At 44.1% G+C, this 21,678-nt stretch overlaps 1 protein-coding gene across 1 annotated transcript in view; it reads right to left on the minus strand.

Moving 5' to 3' along the window:
- Positions 1-21,678, minus strand: part of LOC147029369 (polyunsaturated fatty acid 5-lipoxygenase-like) — a 133,933-nt gene that overhangs the window by 15,310 nt on the left and 96,945 nt on the right. The window contains exons 9-11 of the mRNA XM_085872371.1: positions 16,946-17,146; positions 16,478-16,564; positions 12,193-12,362 (exon numbers count right to left, since the gene is read on the minus strand). Coding sequence (XP_085728497.1) covers positions 12,193-12,362; positions 16,478-16,564; positions 16,946-17,146 — 458 coding nt within the window. The remainder of the gene's footprint in view (positions 1-12,192; positions 12,363-16,477; positions 16,565-16,945; positions 17,147-21,678) is intronic.

The following is a 21,678-nucleotide window of genomic DNA, read 5'->3' on the forward strand; positions in this document are numbered from 1 at the left end:
TCCCAGTGTGTCCATTTTCACTGAGGGTGAACATTCATGAAGTTGCAAGCCAGAAAGCTTTCAGTTTCCAAACTGCTCCACTTTTCAAGCTACTTTCCTTTGGAGAGCCTCGAATGTGGAATCAAGTGAAATTCATTTCTATATTTGGAATTATTGTGTGTTCAGTGCAGTTTTTACATCAGCGTTCTGTTGGGATTTATGCCACTTACAACTATTATCGTAAACTATATGGTATTCATGGAATACATACCCCACACAGTCTTGAGAAGGACTTGGTGCAAGCAAACTCTTGTTTTTTACGGTTTTTAAAATATATTTTTCTTTGATCCAACATGGCGGCCAGACCACTCGACCGATGACGTCGATCAAAGTATTTTTATGATGGGTTGTTGATCATTCATTCAATTTTGCATTGATCGGTTAAGCGATTTCTCCGACAAAGATTTTCAAAAACAAAAATTCAGTGAGGTGATCTGAAATTCCTTTTCAAATTTCAAGTCAATCGGATGAAAATTGAGAATTTTAGAAATCTCGGCCGACGTTGACTCAAAAGAGTGACCGCTCTTTCACATGGTCAGGTAACATGTGGTGAAGTTTCAATTTCCTCTGCTGAATGGTTTTCGATGTACGCTCAACAAAATGCAGACACGTGATGTACGTACGACATCCATACGCAAGTTACCGATCGCTGCATCCCGCTTTTCGCTTCACGAGCACAGGGCAATTATCAACTGGAACTGTGCGCACATTATATTGTCATTGTCATTTGATTATTAATTCTCTGCATATGCATTAAAATTGTTGATATTAGTGCAAGGATGTCATCTTGGAACATCAAACCATTGGCTGGGCATGAACGGTCGAGTTATGTGATGGATTCCTTCCTTGCGGTTTCCAACATTTTCCATGCTTCCTGGAGCCATGCCCGTGTGCACGTGATTGTATGTATATGATCTGCATATGTTCCAACCTTTCACAAGACAATATATCGACGTATGACTTTTGATATTTATGTACCAGTGTAGATACTGTTACGGATTTCCCGCCCGTCGGCATGCGAACGACCGCGTCGAACCAATAGCAGTTGCTTCGCCCACCGAACGGACACTCCAGTCGTGACTTTCTGGAACAACACAAGAAACCAGTCACGGGTGTGTTTTTAACCACACCACGGCCCAGTCCGTATTCTACCCACGCAAAATAGGGTCAATCGCCGAATATCGATATACCGAAGTACATGTGCGGGTAACCAACAGAGGGACCGTACCTCGGCGAAGGCCTGCTTGGACACGAACCGCTGAAGCGGTCCGTTCCGTTCTGGGATAACCGAGCGGGTATTATCGCCAGACCTCGCCGGACCCGATTCTATTTCTCAGCCGTTTAAAAACCAACTATATTCCGAGTGCAAGATGGGGCAGTTCAATGAGTGAATGGACGCACCGAACAGGATTGCATTCACACAAGGACATTTATTATAATAAAGCACGTATGCAATTAAACAAGGCAAAACACGTATGCAATTATACAAGCAACAAAAGCGCGACAAAAGAACTACAACTGTCTACTTATTATGTACAGTCACTTGCACTTAACAGCAGTTCCTACTTATTAGACGGGCCCACGGACACACATACGCACACACACACACCCAAGAAATGGTGGAGGGGCCTTTCATAACGAGCTCCAGCTCGGAGGACAGGTGAGCTGAAACCCAGAATCTATCTCGAACCTCTCCACCTCGTGTGGTCTTCAAGTTGTTCGGACCCGGGCTCCAGCGAGAGTGAGCTGGATCCAATCGCCGTGAACTGCGATCCTTCCCGAGCTCCTGCGAATCCTCCCGCGCTTCTCAACACGTGCTGGTGAGACGAGGCTCCGATACTTCCCGTCGATGCGTCACTTCCCCGAGGAACCACCTCCAAGAAGAGCTTGATGAGTCGCACCAAGCCGGGAACCAAAATGGAGAACAAAGAGCTCCACGAACCAAGAAGAAGAAGAAGCCACCACTCGCAGCTCGAGCTGAGCGACCGGCTCAACTTCCTTCCAAGCAAATCAGCTCGAAGCAAAAAGCTCTCCCGAGCCAAGCAGAAGCCGAAGTTCACGGAACCATCAAAGCAAAAAGCCTCCTCCCGAGCCAGGCCTCAGCCGAAGCTCACTGAGCCAGCCGAAGCAAAAAGCTTCCGAAGGTCTCAACCCTAACCCCAGCCAAACAGGACCAAAAGGTCTGCTGAACGGCTACTCTCAACTCCCTTCTCCAACTCTGCCCTTGAACAAAAGAAAAAGATCTCCTCTTAACCTTCTCCGCCCCCCCTCCTCCACGCCCGGCGTGACTCATGCCCTCGTGATCCATCCCCCCCCCCCCCCGCTCAACCACGGGTGGGAGGGAGTTGTTGACATCATGAGTCACGGGACGGCAGGGTTCTTCCTCTTCGCAGAATTGGGGGAGGGATGTCTCCATTGTTCGTTCCCGAACTATTAAATTGATCCGCAGCGCATCTAATCAATTTCTGAACATTTAAACAATGGAAGATGAGCTATCTTGGGAACAAGCACTTATCAACATAGATAACTAAAGGAACCTGTATGTTGTGTGCAATCGAATTCCCAAATTCGTAACAATATTATGTACCATGACCTCAAACAAATTGCACCAAAAGCTCTCTCACTTGCATCATGTTGGAACATCTGAAGATGTTCTATATTTGGAATTATTGTGTGTTCAGTGCAGTTTTTACATCAGCGTTCTGTTGGGATTCATGCCGCTTACAACTATTATCGTAAACTATATGGTATTCGTCGAATACATACCCCACACACTGTCCTTTACGGTGGCCAGAGTTCAAATCCTGCCACCAACCTCCTCATAAAAAGTAACCCAACTGCAGGAGGACATCCACAGACATATCCACATCAAAAAGTCTGAAGAAATCCTGTGAGGGGAAAATCCTGAAATTGGTATTTTATATTTTTTGGATTGTGGGAAAGCATATGAAGGAGCTGTCAGACACACCATGCTTCAGGAGATGATGATCTCCTCATTGTGCTAAGGACTGTGAAGTCTGCTGAGGTCAACAACAGTGTGATGGATGGTGATGACACAGACCTTCTCATCCCACTGTGCTACCATTCAAACTTGGAGTCTAATGACCTGCTCTTCCACACAGAACCTAAGGAGGACACAAAGAACCCTCACATTTGTATCAAGATGGTCAAGGAACAGCTTGGTCTGGACATATGCAAACACATCCTCTTCCTCCTTGCTGTCCTTGGATGTGTCAACATCTCACCTCTCTGGGATCTGGAATGGAGCTTCCCTCTATAAATTCAAGACAAGCAGTCACTTCCGTGAGCAAGCCAAGCTGGCCTCCAAAGCCTGTCACTGACTGGGCATCCTTCGTCGTGAAAAGTCCTTCCTTGGCACACCTGAGCTCCTGACCAGGTACAAAGCTTTCTTTCACAGCCTGATGGAGTACTGCTCCCCCCTCTGGGCTAGTGCTCCCGCCTCACAAATTTCTCGGCTTCACGCGGTGGAAACCAAGGCTTTGAGAATCATTGGTATCTCCCGCAATGAGGCTGATTCTTTGGGTTTCTCACACTCTCACCGCATGCAGGTTGGTGGTGTTTCTGTTTTCTACAGTCTCCTCTCCAGCCTCACTTCCCCCCTCCTCTCCCCACTCTGTTTGTGACCTGTCCCTCCCCATAATTTTACAGGGAGCTCAAGGTTCACCAGCAGCCTCCTTCTGGTGAAACCACCAAAATCAAGAATCACTGCTCACATACACCCTTTCATTCCTCTTTTTTTCTCACCTCTGGAAAAAAACCTCCCACAATCTATTCAATCCCACTCTTTCCTCCAGGTCTTCAAAACAGCTGTTCAGCACAATCTCTTCTCTCCCCCCATCCAAAACCATGATCTTTTCTACCCCTGTTAATCCACCCAACACCCACCTCCTTCAGATTCCCTGCTTTCCTTCTTGAAAGTCCCTGTGGTGTCCATAATGTTTACTCGTGCATTGCCCCAAGACATGTTGCAGTTAAGTATTATAGTATATGAGAGCAATACTCTCAAAGAGTGGAGGAGCAACTTGTGAGTCAACGGCCATCTATTGCTATACCCCAACTGTGTCTGCGGACGTCCTCCTGCAGTTGGGTTACTATATTTTTGGAGGTTGGTGGCAGGATTTGCACTCCGGCCACGGTAAAACCCTTCATTCCACAAAACCAAGAAATGTAAGGAAATCTGAAAACTGTGCCTCCGCAGGACAGCTCAGCTCTGCTTTTAAGCATGGCCCTGTGACTCTGGTCAATGGTATCCAGTGTCCCTTGAGAGACAAAATTATTTTTCACCCAACAGTGAGTTTCAAGACATCTACTGAAAACATCAAGGATGGTGGTCTTCAAGGCACTCCACAACTCCTCAGGATCCCCCAAAGCACCCTGACCCACCAAATCCTAACTCAGCCTGTTCACAAACTCCTTAGCTACCCTCTCATCCTTGAGCTTGCCAACATCTGGCCAAGGCCAGGATGGTGCCATTCTTCCAGATTTAAGCTCAAACTTGATAGTTATTACCACAAGCCTGTCATCGGTATTGAGGAACTGAGCACTACGGTCACCCTGCAGTTCTGGATCATCCTTCAGCGAGCATCAATGAGCACATGGTCAATCTCCTTTGACACACCGCCAGGGTTGGAATACCAAGTCCAGCGATGAGCCGATGGGCGCTGAAACCATGAACCAGCCACCCTAAGTCCATGACTCCTTGCAAAGTCAAGGAAATTGGTGCTATTCTGGTTCACAGTTCCAGACCCATGAGGACCAACACATGTCTCATAACCATCCCTATCAGTTCCAGTCGATGCATTGAAATCCCCCAAGACTAGCAGAGTATCTCGCCTCGGGGACTGATTAACCACAGACTCGAGCGTGGCATAGAATGCGTCCTTCACAGCAAGATCACTAGCCTCAGTCGGAGCATATACAGAGACCAGGGAAATGACACCCAAGGGATGACTAAGCCTTAGTCTCATAATACGCTCGTTGACCGGTGTCACCTCAATTATCATTGGAGTCATCTTATTGAACATGGCTACAGCAACTCCTTGGCATGGTAACCATCAGAGTGACTAGACCCATAGAAGGTGTAACCACCCGACATGATCTCGCCGCAATTGGGTCTCTGAACCTCAGAGAGTGCTGCAATTTCAATGTCCAAACGCTTGAGCTCAGATGAAAACAAAGACAGGTGATCATCCTCTCTTAGGGATGTGGCATTCCAGGCACCCACCCGAAGGGACCGCCTCAGGTTAACCCAAGGAGATCGCTCTCTGGTGGACGACATCTCAGCACCACCCCGACACACACTACTTCAATCTGACCCGGCAATGTTACCCTGTGGTTTCCCTCCTATCATCAAAGATTGGGTGTCCCGAAGGCTTTGCCCCAATCCCGTCATCTGGTGAGCTGCCTTGCGAAGGGCAGCTGCACAGGAGGTACTCCCACAAAGTGGGTTTTCAGATTTTTTAATGCTTTTGGAATATTCAGTGGAATGAAGGGTTTTACAGTGGCCGGAGTTCAAATCGTGCCACCAACCTCCTCATAAAAAGTAACCCAACTGCAGGAGGACATCCACAGACATAGTTGTGCACGAGATCTGATGGCCATTGGCTCACAAGTAGCTCCTCTGCCTGACACACACAATTCTGTTGAAACATGACCACAACCTTCATCACCCATGATGTCGCAAAGTTTGTTCATGGCACCCAAAAAAATTCCAGAGGTATTTACTTTCTTCTCTGTTACATATTTTGTGGGTCATCCATGCCTACCAGCAGTTCCCTGGTTATCTTATCCAGCCGCGACCTGTGGAGGGCCAAGGGGTATTGTCCCTATATTTATACGATATTAGCACGGGTAACCAGCATTGCTGGGCAATGCCAGGTCCCTCCACCCACCCAATCCCCTGCCGCCTCTCACCCCACCCCTCTCCCTCCGGACTTCCATCCCTCTCCCTGCCTCCTCCCTCTGGACACCCACTCCACCCCTTCCCACCCTCCTCCCACCTCCACCCTCCCTCTTCCTCCTCTCACAAAGGAATTTTCGCAGGGTTTTTAATCACGTTTGAGAAAAATAACTAATTAAAATAAATCCTGCTTTTAATTCCTCCCAACTTCGAACCTGCCTTGTGTCGTCTTGAAATCTCCACCCCATGTCCCCCCAGCCACCCCCCCCCCGAGGGTCAAATTCATCAATATGGCCAAAGGAAGTCATGGTATGTTTATCCTCGTTGATATGTAATGCCTTTGGGGTATGTTCAGTTACCAAGTTTCTTGGAGAGCGCTCGCCAAGTTGCTTAAGCACTCAAGTACTGCATTCAAAACCATTGAGAAAGAACGGCTGACTTGGCAAGCGCTGGCAAGCTGCTTGATACGTGAACACACCCCTGGACACCTCGACACAAACAGTGCATGGGTAATGCCTACAAAATGACAGTTTTTTTTCAATGAAAGATCTCATATTAATGAGTGTTTCCATTGGAATGAAGAATGAAAACACACCTTATTCAATTTTCAACGCATTGTTTTAGTTTTTAAAATGTACACAAAATCAGAGGTGATGTTGAGTGTACAAAAGTGGATGTGTACATTTCATACTGAACATAACTTTAAAGTGTACATGTGCATATAGTACCTATAGAAAGATTGCACCCCCTTTCAAAATTTTCACCTTTTGGTGTCTTATCACCTGGAATTTAATTGCATTCAATCAGACTTTTCCCACCTTTATTTACACATCGTAACCCACAACTTCCAAAAGAAAAAAAAATTCCATCAATTTCATTAAATTTGGAAATAAAATAAAAATACAAAAATAGAATATCTTGATCAGATAATTGTCCACCCCCCCCCCCCACCTTTAAAAGAGCAATTGTAAACTGGAAGGGCAGTTGGAAGAGCACATACCTCCACCACGGAATTGCTTAAGTACTCAAGCATGCCTGATCCATGAGAACATATCGGGCCCAATACATTTTTGAAATATCATGCTATACAGTACGATATCGTTTTGGCCTGATCTCTCAATGGTGAGGAATCACTTTAAAAATTAAATAACTGTCGTATCCAGATCCAGATTCGGATCTTCACCAAAATCTAAACAATTCGTCCTTTCCACACACCCAACTCGTCCACCAAGTTTCGTCCGAATCCGTCCAAAACCTTTTGAGATATCGTGCTATATATCAGTTTAGCCCCATCTCTCAATGGTGAAGAATCACTTCAAAAGTTATCAGATCTGGATCCGGATCCGGATCTTCACCAAAATTGAATCGTTTCTTCCTTGTCACATACCCAACATTTCCACAAAGTTTCATCTGAATCTGTGCAAACTTTTTGAGATATCATGCTTATATATCATTTTTGGTCCAATCTCTCAATGGTGAAGAAGCACTTTAAAATTCTCGTCGTCGGATCCGGATCCGGATATTCACCAAAATCTAATCAATTCGTCCTTGTCACACACCCAACCTATCCACAAAATTTCATCCGGATCCATCCACAACTTTTAGAGATATCCTGTACACAAACAAACAAATCGACAAAAAGGGCTGAAAACATAACCTCCTTCACCTTCGGTGGTGGAGGTAATTCGCTCAGGTGTATCCAATCACCCACAACATCACACATCAAGTTAATTGGACTGCACAGGTGTTTAATTGTCGTGATTCTGATTATTTCAGAATAAAATCAACTGGTCTTGTCACGTTCCTCTACTGGGTAGTGCAATTCGTAGTAAAGACTCAACCATGATCACCAAAGAGTTTTCAAAAGACCTCTGGGATAAAGTTGTGGAAAGGTGAAGATCAGGGGATGGGTATAAAAATATTTCAAAGTCCTTGAATATCCCTTGGAGCACAGTCAAGGCAATCATTAAGAAGTGGAAGTGTGAGGGCTGAAATCGAGATTTTGTCTTTTCTTTCATTTATTACTTATTTTAAATATCTTCCTTTGATTAAAAGTTGTTTATTGTTTGCTTTTTGCTAAACTTTGCTCAATTTGTGTTCTGATGATTTAAGAAACAACCATTAATAGTATCTGAAGACATGGGCCAAGTAAAAACATTGTGCACAGAATCTTTCCTAATATCCATGGCACGACTGTGCTGTCAAAATCACAAACCATTCTGCTGGCCTGAGGGAGGGAGGGGGCAAAAAAAAAAAATCTATCTGTCTCTGTCTCTGTCAAGGTGAAGATGCTGTGTTTGAAATGCTGATGTCTTGTAAAAGTTCCACAATCGGGACCCTGTTGATTGCTTGAACCAGAGAAAGACTCCCATATACTGTGCTTCTCCGGACTCACATCCTTATCGGCTTAACCATGAGATGTACTCTGTGCAAGAACAGATTGAGCCACTAACCATGAGATGTTCTCTGTGCAAGAACAGATTGAGCCACTAACCATGAGATGTTCTCTGTGCAAGAGCAGATTGAGCCACAAACCATGAGATGTGCTCTGTGCAAGAACAGATTGAGCCACAAACCATGAGATGTGCTTCACTCAGGAATAAGTTGGTTGAGCCACTTACCACAAGATGGATCTTGCTCAAGAGCACTTTGCTAAAAAAAGAATAGAAAACCAGGGGTGACTGAAGACATACAGAGCAGTTTTTTATATTCGCTCTAGCATTCTGTTTGACTTGTTGCACAGGTGTTTGGTTGGCTGTTTAATTGATTCGCTGTTTAATTGATTGTTTTTAATTGATTGATTGATGATTAAAAATAAATTATAGACCTGTTCTTGAATTCTTGTGCTGGGTGTGCGAAGGTACATTGTCTTTGCTGTGATTAAGCCATTATATTTGTTGATGATTGTGTCTCTCCTAATTATAGCATTGTAATTCAAGGACCGGGGTTCGAGCCCCGACAATTGGCGAGCCAGGCAGGAGCCTTCAAAAACCTGGAGAGGACTGGTGGACCATCCCGGTGGCCAGGGAGCGCTAGTGTTTGCTGAGATGCTCACAAAAGACCCGATCGAAGGTAGGAAAACACACTTGCACTCGGTCGTGGCTTCGAGGGGTGAGTGCTTACTGGCTGGGGGAGGAACTATAGGCTGCGCCAGGTTCCGCAAAGGCTCTCAAACTAAAAAGGAAAGTGGAGCAACAATAATCATAGCAGAACAGTTGCTTGTTACAAAGACGGTAAGGATAAGGGGTTGTGAAATAGAGTCCCACCATTGTCAATAACTGGAATGAAATAGATTGTTGTGAAGGTAAATGGGAAAAATAATTAATATTCCTTGAATGTCCTGCAAATTTTAAAAGAAAGACAATAATTCTTCCCCTTTCCCATTAGTGGATAGCCGAGACTATCTGAGGCAAAGTAATATTGGAGAGTTGGGAGGATTAAAAAGCATCCATAAACTTGAGAGGGAGCACTCGGTCGAGTGCAAAACCTCCGCCGCCAATACTGCTGGGTCATTTAAGTGAACCTGATATCCTATTCATTGTAGGTCAAAACGGATCAGACTCTACTGAACCACGATTGAATAAACTAAACTAGATCGACGCGCATGTAGAAATGCCAAAAAAAAAAATTGAAATTTTTTTGAAAAAGAAGTTGCAAAATTTTTTTTTTTCTCCAACAAATATTTTTTGGGGGGGGGGTTGGAAATCACTTAAAACATGTAGAAATGCAAAAAAAAAAAATTCAAACATTTTTCAAATAAAATCGAAATTTTTTTGAAAAAAGTTGCAAAATTTTCTTCTTTTTTTTCTCTAACAAATTTTTATTTTTTGGTTGGAAATCACTTAAAACATGTAGAAATGCAAAAACAAAAATTCAAATATTTTTTCAAAATGGCCGCCATAGCGGCCATATTGGACTTTGGTCAGAGTCCAAAATCTAATGGCATGATCCTTGATACCTAATCCCCCACCAAGTTTCATCGAAATCCGTCCAGGAGTTTTTCCGAAATACTGTTCACAAACAAACAAACAAACAAACAGACAGGGGTGAAAACAGTAACCTCCGTCCATCTTCGATGGCGGAGGTTAAATATAGGATACAGATGAAAATGCTGAGCGGTAGAAGGTAGAGGTGTTGACCAGGTTTGCAAGGGGGCTCATGATAAGAGCGTACGGCAGTTCAGGTGCACCGCTGCTGGAAGGAAGCGGCCTTGCAAGGTAGGAAACGACAAATGAAGGAACTAAACGAGAACCCACAGGAGGCTATAAGGCGACTCAAGGAGTTTATTATATTTCATCAAGCTACACATATCGATATAGGAATATTGATGACTACGCGATTACCAACAAGAGCGTGGAGACGCATGAAGGAAGCGATTCAGTGGCCTCCAGTGCTGCCAGTAAGCAATCAGGAACATGTGACCCAGCCCTGGATTGATCGGTTTAATGACCTGTGTACACAATTGATTAGGGACACCAGTGTCACTGCAAGGGAAAATAGCAGAGATAAGAAGAAATTGGAAACGAAGGGGGGGGGGGTATTGCCCCAAATATCGTACTCTTAAATTGCATGTCGTGATTAAGGCACCAAAAGGTGAATCAAGTGGAAACCCCGTTGAATTGAAGATGACAGACGATGAGGGATTGAAAAAGGGTGAAGGATTGGAAAGGTACCCTCCACATTTTCAACTTATGCACAAACAAATTGGACTGATTTGTCGAGTCAGAAGACAGGGTACCAGACCTCACTTGCGAAATTCAACATGTCAATATTATGCTGAACGTGGTAACGAAATTATAACCATTAAAGGATGAACTAAAGGGACAACTATACCTGTAAAGATATGAGTGAACAACATTCTGGAACCTAAGGCACCTTTGAATGGAACTTACCTTGTGTGCGGATATGGGGCATACTCATGGTTGCCAGTGGATTGGACAGGATCGTGCTATTTGGGATATGTAATACCCAGAATTTGGGTTATGGACCAATCACCATTTATGCCACAGACCAGATCAAAAAGAGCCATTTCAGGAGTTGAGAGACTTTTCAGGATCACATTCCATCCTGATGGAGCCGCCAAAAGTGCGAGGGAAATTATTAACATGGCAGCAACATTGGAGAAACTCGCCAACACCACCAGCGAGGGGTTTCACAAGACAAGTGTGGAACTGCTTGCTATGTGGCCGACAGTTATGCAAAACCGTAATGCTCTTGATATGCTGTTGGCAGAAAAGGGAGGGACCTGTTCTGTCATAGGTGGGGAATGTTGCACCTATATTCCTGATAATTCAGAATAAATTGATAATTTGGCAAACAAAAATTAAAGCTAAAGGTACAAAGTACCATGACTTTAATAAAGGATGGTCAATGGGATCTTGGTTGAAGGGAATATTTTGTCGTTGCAGAGCCTTGATAATCCACTGGTTGTTTATAGGTCTCACGATCTTCATAGCCATAATCGTTGTCATAGATTGTATTAAAGTATTAATCAGGGAATGTGTGAGACGGTGTGTTTCAGCAATGGAGAAGGCAACAACGGAGATGGAGATGCAGTATGCAAGCACATGCTGAGCCATTCATCGACGCTGGACCTGGACGAGCTCACAATATAAACCGAGTAAAGTGCTTTGTTGCAAGGAAAGGGGGTTATCTAATTGGATGTAACTGGTGTGTGTGGAATCTTCTCTTGCAGACTCTTTGGAGTATGATCCCAATGGATGGATGGATGGATGTGCATAATAAATATCTCTCAGGAATATCCTCCGCAGCCTCCACGATGAATTATGGCCGCATTTCATGACCAAGCCGATTTTCTCGAATGTTTGTTTATTTACGTCACATAGTATGTGAATTACATGTCCATCAGTTTGTTTGTAAGCCTTGAAAAGTTGGGTGAAAACCACAGAGGCCAATGAACCCTCAGAGCTTTGCAGAGTGAAAATGATCATTGCGATTTCTGGGGGGGGGGGGGGGCTGGCGAGAAAGGCGTGACCTCGTTAAAAGGCGGTGGTTGTGACGCTGGGGGAGAGGGGAAGGCGTGGCCTGTATAATAGGCAGCGCTTATGACCCACAGACACAAACTCAGCTTTATATTTGCATGATTATTTATATACAATATTCACATGTGAAACACACTGCAATGTGATAACCTTCCATAAAATTATGGTGACCGATGCTGTATTTTATCTGGTTCACATTCTACCATTCTCGATATTCTGAATGAGACCCACCTTCTAATGACATCCCAGAGCTTCATGCCATCATCACGGAAGTAGAAGTTGGGGAGGTCACCGACCCCACGGCTTTCCAAGTTTCTTGGAAGGAAAAGAAAGTCGAAGTTGAACTCCTTGAAGATATTTGTTTTCAGTTTGAAAAATTCCTCTCTTCCAAATGCGGAATACTACAGCACATGAAGAAAAGTTGTGTTGAGGTGTTAATTTCAAACAAAAAAGTGCTAAAAAAAAAAACGAGATTTTATGGTTGATTCAGTTTTTACTCACAATGTACAAATACTCTTCGATTTTATGAATATTTTTACTCAGAACAAATGTCTGATTGTTGATATATACTGTGGCCTGCAAAAGTGTTCACCCCCCCTCAAAGATATCACATTTTGATGCCACCTGAGGTTATTTCATGATGCTTTCAAATCAAATTTAATATCGTGAGTCTTCACAAACGATTCCAAAGTGATAAAGTGAAAAAAATGCAGATAGAATGTGAATAAGTTTGATTAACAAAAAAAACTCAGATGATTCTTAATTGCATAAGTATTCAAACCCTTTCCCGAAGTAACCCAAAGTCACTTCAGGAGCAAATTATTTGTTTGAAAGATTACAAATAAGTGTAGAAGGTTTCACCTGTATGTAATCAGTGGTTTAACTTAAAAATTAAGCTCCTTCACCTGTCTAAGGAGATTTAAGGTGCAATTCACTTGGTCAATCAACAAGGCAAGCATGAAGAAGTCAGACATAAAGTCTTTCCAAAGAAGTCAGACGTAAAGTGGTGGAGAAACACTGTTTAGGAGAGGGTTATAAGAAGATTTCAGTCACTCATTATCCCTTTGAGTATGATGAAATCCATCTTTAAGAAGAAATGGAAGACGTATCATACCACCCAGACTCCAGCAAGATCAGGTCGCCCATCCAAACTCAGAACCTGGGCAAACAGGAAACTGGTTCAGGTTCAGGACGTCACTGTAAATCCAACAACGACTGAAAGATCTGCAAGGCTCTATGTCCGAGATGGGGGCCAGTGTTCAATCAACAATATCCCATTCCCGTCACAAAGCTGGACTCCATGGACAGGTGGCAAGAAAGAAACCATTTCTGAAAAAGACATGTCTTAAAGCTCATATGGAGTTTGCGAAAAAGAATCTCAATGCAACTGCAGAGGTATGTGGAAAAAGGTTTTGTGGTCAGATGAGACAAGAATTGAACTTTTAGACTGAATTAAAAGCGTTACGTCTGGTGCAAACCTACTTCATCCAGTCAACACCATCCCTTCTCTCCTGCATGGTGGTGACAACATCATGTTATTGGGCTGCTTTTCATCAGCAGGGACTGGCAAGCTTATGAGGATAGAAAAGACAATGTGCGGCGCAAAGTACAGGAGAATCCTTGATGAAAACCTTTTTCAGTTAGCCATGAATCTGAAATCAAGTAGGAGATTCACATTTCAGCAGGATAATGATCCGAAGCACAAAGCTAAAGCCACACTGGAGTGGCTGAATATGAAGAAAGTAAATGTTCTTGAGTGGCCCAGTCAAAGTCCTGACTTGAACGAAATTTAACATTTATGGTGAGACTTGAAGATTGGGGTCCATCAACGATCCCCATCAAACTTGGCAGAACAAGGGAAATTTTTACGTGAAGAATGGGCAAAGATTTTGCCATCTCAGTGCAAAGCTGGTAGAGACCCACCCAAAAAGACTCGTCGCAGTCATTGCTGCAAAAGGTGCTTCCACCGAGTACTGACCTGAGGAGCTGAATACTTTTACAGCCAGTGAATTTTGATGTGTGCATGATTTTTACAAGTATTCCTGACATGTAACGTCCTTCAACTATAACAGTGTTTCGTTTGATCCCTATAGTTATGAATAAAAAAAGTTCATTTCTGCATAGTTTGTTTCAACATAATTCGTAATTCATCTAAATGTGGCATTATTGGAAGGGGGTGAATACTTTTGCACCACTTACCCAGCTTTGTGAAAGGAACGTGATATTGTTGATTAATGAACACTGACCCCCACCTTCGACATAGCACCTTGCAGATCTTTCAGTCATTGTTGGATTTTCAGTGACGTCCTGAACCAGCTTCCTGCTTGCTCGGCTGCTGAGTTTGGATGGTTGACCTGATCTGGTTGGAGTCTGGGTGGTGTTACGTCTTCCACTTCTTATTAATGATGGATTTCTGTGCACTCAAAGCGATAATGAGTGACTTTAAAATCTTCTAATCCTCTCCCAAATGGTGCTTCTCCATCACTTTATGTCTGACTTCTTTGGAAAGTTCCTTGGTCTTCATGTTTACTTTGTTTGTTGACCAAGTGAGTTGCACCTTAAAACTCCTCAAATATGTGAAAGTAGATCCATGGAGCTTATTTTTAAAGTTAGGCCACTGATTACATACAGGTGAAACCTATTGCACTTATTTTGTAACCTTTGAAAAAGATACAAGTCTGGAGACGGCGATGGTTCACGAGCAATATACATGGTTCGCCTTTTTTTTATTTTTTGACCTTCGAGGGGACGCCATGGGCAAACTGGCGGGAATCGGGAAAAACGTAAATGATGAAAGTTGTAGTCCTCGAAAAGCACTACTTGCATACCAACTTTCATTTGAAACAGTTGAAAACACGAGGAGCTCGATGACAAATTTATTGCTTTTTTTGACATTTTCAAAGTTCGTGACCTTGTGACGAAAATGAAAAATCGAGCTCTGTGGGGCTATGCAGGTGCCACTGGGCTAACCAAATACCAAAACCACTGCCAGATTCGACAAACCCCCTCGGAGAAGATGTAACTTGAAACCGGCTACCCCCTAAAAACGTGTTTTTTGGGCGTGGCTCCACCCATGATGGGTGCAACATGCCCATTCTCCAGAAAACATAATTAGATTATGATACAAACCTCGCACCCGAATTTTATCAAGATCGGATCAAAACCCACGGAGCTATGCTCGGGACAGACAGACAGATACACACCCATAACAAATAGAGTCGTCACTTACTGACTCGTGAACCAAAATTGCTCCTGAAATGATTTAAGGTTTATAAGGCAAAGGGTTTGAATACGTATGCAACTGAGGATCATCTGATTTTCTCTGTTAATCAAACTTGATCATATTTTATCTGAATTTTTTAGTTTTATCACTTTGGAGTAGTTCATGAAGATTATATATTAAGTTTGATTTGAAACATCAGGAAATAAGCTCAGATGGCATCGAAATGTGAAAACTCAGAAACACAAATAAGAATTTAAAAGACCCTTCTCATGTCCATTTTCTCAAGACTACATGGGATGAGGTGTTCTATGAACTCTCCAGTTTGTATTATTGATCTCAGTCATGGTGGAGGTTACACCTGCATTACATTTGGGAAAAGGACATTAAGAGACATTAAGCTGAAGATTGAGGGTCTCCATCCAGGGCAGAGTGGGTGGCTGTGACGGTGTTTTTGGAAATGTGGACCGATACCTTTCGGCCATGTCAAAGAATCGGAGTCGTGGGTTGCCAGAAACCTCTCCACCTTCTCAGTGATAAAGACACAGTGTTCAGGAACATGTGAGTCGGTTAGGTACAGGGAGTGAGGGGTTGGGCATGTAAGATTTGGAAGCAAATGCAAAATTGAGGCATTTGGCCATCTTAGAAGCAGAGTCGGCTGTGGTGCCAAAGTCAGGGAAAGAATGGGGTGGGTTCATACTCGAGAGACAGACGTAACAAGGCGCTACCAGGTTTTAGAGGAGGGAAACGGGTTCGAAAGTTCAGCCTTGAAACTGGCTTTTCTTTTCTCACTTTGTAACTGCAGACAAAATAGGATACATCTGTGGATAAGTCAGAGCAGGTTTTTGTGGAAAAGCTCCCAGGCAGCAATCATATCAGGGGTAAGAGAGATAGAAGACCAGTCCTGAAGTAAGAGGGCAGTTTACAGGTGGAGAATTCAATGTGTGATAACTTCACTCAAATAAAATTGCAGGACTATGTTTATCTCCAAGATATTTCAACAGGGCAATATGTGATAGACTTGGCTGTGTTTTTTTTTCAGATGGTGTCACACAAGTGACAAAAGCCAAATGTGCAACTGTATTTTCTCAAGACCAAGATTCAGTTCTCAGACGCACGGTCTGGGCAGGAACATCTGGAATTCATACTTGAACCTTATTTCTCAAACACCAGCATGTTTATTAATACCTAGTCGAAGTCTTTAACTATTTTTGATTTTGAAAATGTAAGACTAATTAGGAAAAATGCAAACAATAATTCTTGAGCAAGAGGAACTCCAAAAGTAGAGAAACTCACCTGGTCCATATAACCACCATCACACATAACAACCTCTCGAATCACAATCGCCTCATCCAGTGTGTACTTGACGTAAGGTTTCAAGAGCTAAAAATCAAGTACAGACAGAATTCAAATTACCAAACAAGAACAAAAATGACAATTAAATGAGGGCATCTTCTGCCATTTTATCAGAACCACATGAGACATCATCTATGTTTCTGTTCAACAATTAATTATTTTTCTTCTGGTTATTTATTGTGGTTGATCAGAATGTCATGATATTTGTATGTCTATTTATCGTCTTTTGATTTCTCACGACAATAATCTGACGAGTCCATAATCAGTATGAAAAAAATTCTAATCACTTTTGTTCAGCTTTACCATGTGAGATGATTTCTGTATTCATTATGAAAATGATATGTCATGGTAAGTGCATTAGAAATATTTAATCGTTATTTCTTTCATGTTTGTTTGAAATGCACATACCTTGTACAATGGATGACCTGTGGGTAAACACCTCATCAAAGCCACAGAGAACACCTCAGTTGTACATCTCAAATACACGTACATTGTTGTCCAAAGTGTCTTGCAGTTTGAATGCTGCAGCCAGAGCTTGGCAAGGAGCCAATCTGTTTCTGAATCACTGGGCAGAAATATTGGGTTGTCTTCACTTGGTTCTTGATTCAGCTTGGGAGGGAAACATTAAAATAGAAAGGGAAATGCATGAATGAACGAGAATGGCACCTGGTAGAGCGCATACCTCAGCCAAGCTGAACAGTTTACGTTTTGTATCCCACTGGAACGCCAGATCTGGATTCGGACCTGAACTAAAATCGAATTGGTTTGTTCTCGTCACCTACCAGGTACTAAACTCACCCAACAACAGAAAAACAAAAAAAACGTAAACAGACAACACCGTCATCAGGTCAGGTCAGGTATGTGAGCAGGCGCCGGAGCAGCGCATCACTGCATCCACTTTCCGTCGGTACTCCAGAGGCTTCCGTCTAGATGGGCCAGGCATCTGCCATCCCCCAGGCAGATGCCTGGCCCATCCCCATCTCCTTGAGATGCTGATTGAAATGAGAGCGAGAGATGAACCTTCAGAGTTTAGGCTTTATTCCATTTGATTGGAGCCGCTTCTGTGGGCACACCGGGGAATACAGGTTCAGCTAGGAGTACATAAGCAGTAACGTATACATGTGCAGTTAATCATTGCAGACAATCCGCCAAAGCACGGAGTTCGATATAATTTCCATTCTCACCAGTCAATGAGCACCTTCAGTTAACGAGCATCAAGTGAACAGCCGATGTCAATAGCAATGCCCCGGGGACAATCACTCGTGCCGCAGAGACCTCCCCTTATACGCGAGACGCACAACATGTGATCCCGCGTCATGTCCCTCAATTCACGACAATTCACCACATTCTCCCCACCTTTAAAATGTAACTAGGGGCCCATCTTACACACCATGATTGCTTTAGCACTATAGGAGTATACATTTCAAGCAACGCGGACTAATTGATCTACAGAAGCATACATGCCAAGCAGTGATTATTTTGAGTTGTAGGAGCATGGAAATGAGCATCGATATATGATATAATGGGCATATAGGAGCATGAGCAGCGAGAATGCCGATAATCCCCTTTACAGATTGAGTCGTCGAGGGGGCCTTATTCGTCGACCTCTCCGGGAGTAAACGGCAGTTTCACTTGAGGGAGACTTCCGATCCTCTTGGTGAGCCTCGACTTGTGCCGGGGATGACTCCTCGATCGCTCTCGGGTGGAACGCGGCAGCCCCGTCGCCTGGCGGAGTTCCTGGGGGGGAAATGTCAGAAGGAGGAGTGCCAGAAGGTGGTGTACCGGCGGGAGGAGTACCTGAGGGAGCCAGATGGCGAACCGACACAGTGGTCTCCCTGCCATCCGGGAGCCTGACATGAGCATACTCTGGATTAGTGTCAATGAGTTCGACCCCCTCCACCAGCGGTTCATACTTGCTTTGTCGTACCGGGCGTTTCATGAACACTGTACCGGGGTGGGTCAGCCAGTTGGGCACCGTTTGACCGTCAACATAACGTCGTTGGTGAGTAAACATACGTTCGTGAGGAGTGGCATTTGTGGACGTGCAGAGCAAAGAGCGTATGGAATTCAGAGCGTCGGGAAGAGTAACCTCCCATCGCTCGGGGCCCAGACCTCTCGATTTCAGCGCCAGAGTTACGGCTTTCCAAATAACTCCATTATACCGTTCCACCTGCCCGTTTCCCTGTGGGTTGTAACCCGTCATTCGACTAGTTGCTATGCCGTGCTCTAATAGGAATTGTTTTAGCCCGGCCGACATGAAACACGGCCCTCTGTCTGAATGTATGTACGAAGGTCTCCCAAACATAGCGAAGAGGTCAGAGAGACATTTTACGACAGTGTCCGAGGTCATATCCGAGCACGGAAACGCGAAAGGGAACCTTGAATATTCATCAACAACGGTGAATATGTATCTGTTGTCTGTTTCGGTCGGCAGGGGCCCTTTGAAGTCGATGTTTAGTCTCTCGAAGGGGGAAGTGGCCTTGATCAGTCTGCCAGAAGCCGCGCCATAGAATCTGGGTTTTAGTTCAGCACAAACAGGGCATGAAGCATTCATTTGTTTAATATCTTCAACAGAATAGGGAAGATTTTGTCTGCGTACGAAATGTGCCATCCTGGTTACCCCTGGGTGGCACAGAGACACATGGAGGTCTTGCAAAGCCTGACTGATTGTTGCCGAACTGTAGACCCGGGAGAAGGTATCTGCAGCAGGGTTTTCTTTCCCGGGCCGGTAAACAATGTCGTATCTGTAGCAAGCTAGGTCTATCCGCCATCTCATAATTTTTTCATTCTTAATTTTCCCGTTATTTTTCCCATCAAACATGAATGCCACGGATCGTTGGTCCGTAACGAGCGTGAAGTGGTTTCCCAGTAAATAATGTCTCCATTTCCGCAGCGCTTCAACGATGGCGTACGCTTCCTTCTCTATCGCTGAGTGTCTCTGCTCGCTTCTAGAGAGAGTTCTCGAGAAGAACGCGACCGGCCGCCCAGACTGATTAAGTGTAGCAGCTATGGCGTGATTTGAAGCGTCGGTCTCCACCACGAAGGGCACCGAGCTGTCGATCGATAAAACCACGGACTTACTGATATCATCCTTGAGATTGTGGAAAGCTCTTACAACAGCGGCATCTGGTGGAAAGTTTTTGCAATGCACTAAGGGATGTATTTTCTCGGAGTATTGCGAAATCCATCTCGCATAGTAAGCGAACATCCCGATCACCCGGCGCATTGTTTGCAAGTCCTGAGGTGGTGGAAGCTCACGGAGCGGGCGCAATCGCTCAGGATCAGGCTTAATTGTGCCGTCGGCTATTGTGTAGCCGAGAAGGTCAATTGACCTTGCCGAGAATACGCATTTCTCGTAGTTGAGAGTCAGATTATATTTTCCAGCAATGCTCAAGAATCTGTCCAGATTCCTATCATGTTCCCTCTGATCCCTACCGCACACTGTGACATTATCCACGTAAACAAAAGTGTCTTTGAGGTTTTCATCTGAGATGATGTCGTCCATAACCCGTTGGAAGCAAGCTACTCCATTCGTGACACCGAATGGTATCCTTCTGAACTGGTAGAGGCGCCGCCCTGCCTGGAATGCAGTGTAAGGTTTGTCTTCCTCTCGGATGGGAATTTGATGATAGGCGCTTCGCAAGTCGATGGTACTGAATACCTTATAATTGGCCACGCGTTCGACCATCTCATCTATGCGCGGCAGGGGGTAGGCGTCGAGTTGGGTGAAGCGATTGACCGTTTGGGAATAATCGACAACCATTCGTTTCTTATGGTTCTGACTGCTGGTTACTAACACCTGTGCGCGCCATGGCGAATCGCTCGGTTCTATAATTCCCTCCTCCAGTAATCGCTTGGTTTCCGAAGTGATGAAATTCATGTCAGCAGTGGTATATCATCCCCATCTCCATGTCAACCTGCTTCAACCATGAGGCACTTCGTCGGCCCATTGGCCTGTCTGAAGAGACCTGGTACCAAAGGATTTAAGTCTCCGTCTCAGATCCCTGGTCAGAGTCCAACTCTCACATCCATAGAGCAAGACAGGAAGCACCAAGGACCTGAAGACTCGGATTTTCGTCCTCCCGCACAGGTACGGGCAGCACCACACCCCATGATCCAGTGAATCCATGACTCCCCAGGCCCGACCCAGACGTCTATTGACCTCTGACTCACAGCGAGCAGACACATGAATATCACTTTCAAGGTAAGTGAATATCTCCACGACCTCCATTCTACATTGTACGAATCCCTTTCTTTGACAGCAACATTCTGAAGAAGCTACTCCATGGAACAGTTGAAAGTAAAATAACTCGAACTATGAGAGCAACCACACACAGCACTGAACTTGTCAATAAATTAAAACTAGTCAGACGTATGCTAACACAGGGAGCAAGCTTGAGTTAGTGGATTAAAACAAGTTTTCTTTAAGATCATAAAACGACACCAAATAGAATTAGCGAAATACAATAAGAATGGTAAAATATTATTAGCGTGATATTTATGCAAATACATTACAATATATTGTTACGGGGCCGGGGGGTCAGCCGCCAACCGACCGCTCTGAACGGAGCCGCAAGTCGAGTCGGCCCGACCGATCGCCCAGAATATAGATCGCTGCCCGGATAACTCCGAGAGACGGGTCTTTGTACAAGAACCGAAATACGCCAAATCGGCAGATCACGTGGGTAGGGTCCATTGCCAATCTTCAGTGTACCTAAATACCCACGTGATCCAACTACTGGGGTATTCCACCCTCGACGGAACAAACGGATCCTCGACGACGGATCCGCAGCGCATCTAATCGATTTCAAAACATTTAAACAATGGAAAGTGAGCTATCTAGGGAACATGCACTTATCGACATAGCTGACTCAGGGAACCTGTATGTTGTGTGCAATTGAATTCCAAATTCGTAACAATATGTATATATATATATATATATATATATATATATATATATATATATATATATATATATATATATATACATATACATATACATATACATATACATATACAGTAGACTAGGCGTAAGTCGTCACCATCGGGACCGAGAAAAAAGTGACGACTTACGCGTATGCGAACATTCATGATGACTGTGGGGTGAAGGATGAAGTCGCGCGTGGCCTGGACACGTATGT

Source organism: Eptatretus burgeri, chromosome 3 (genome assembly GCF_056783735.1).
Source record: "Eptatretus burgeri isolate ZD-2024b chromosome 3, Ebu_testis_v1, whole genome shotgun sequence".
Lineage (NCBI taxonomy): Eukaryota > Metazoa > Chordata > Myxini > Myxiniformes > Myxinidae > Eptatretus > Eptatretus burgeri.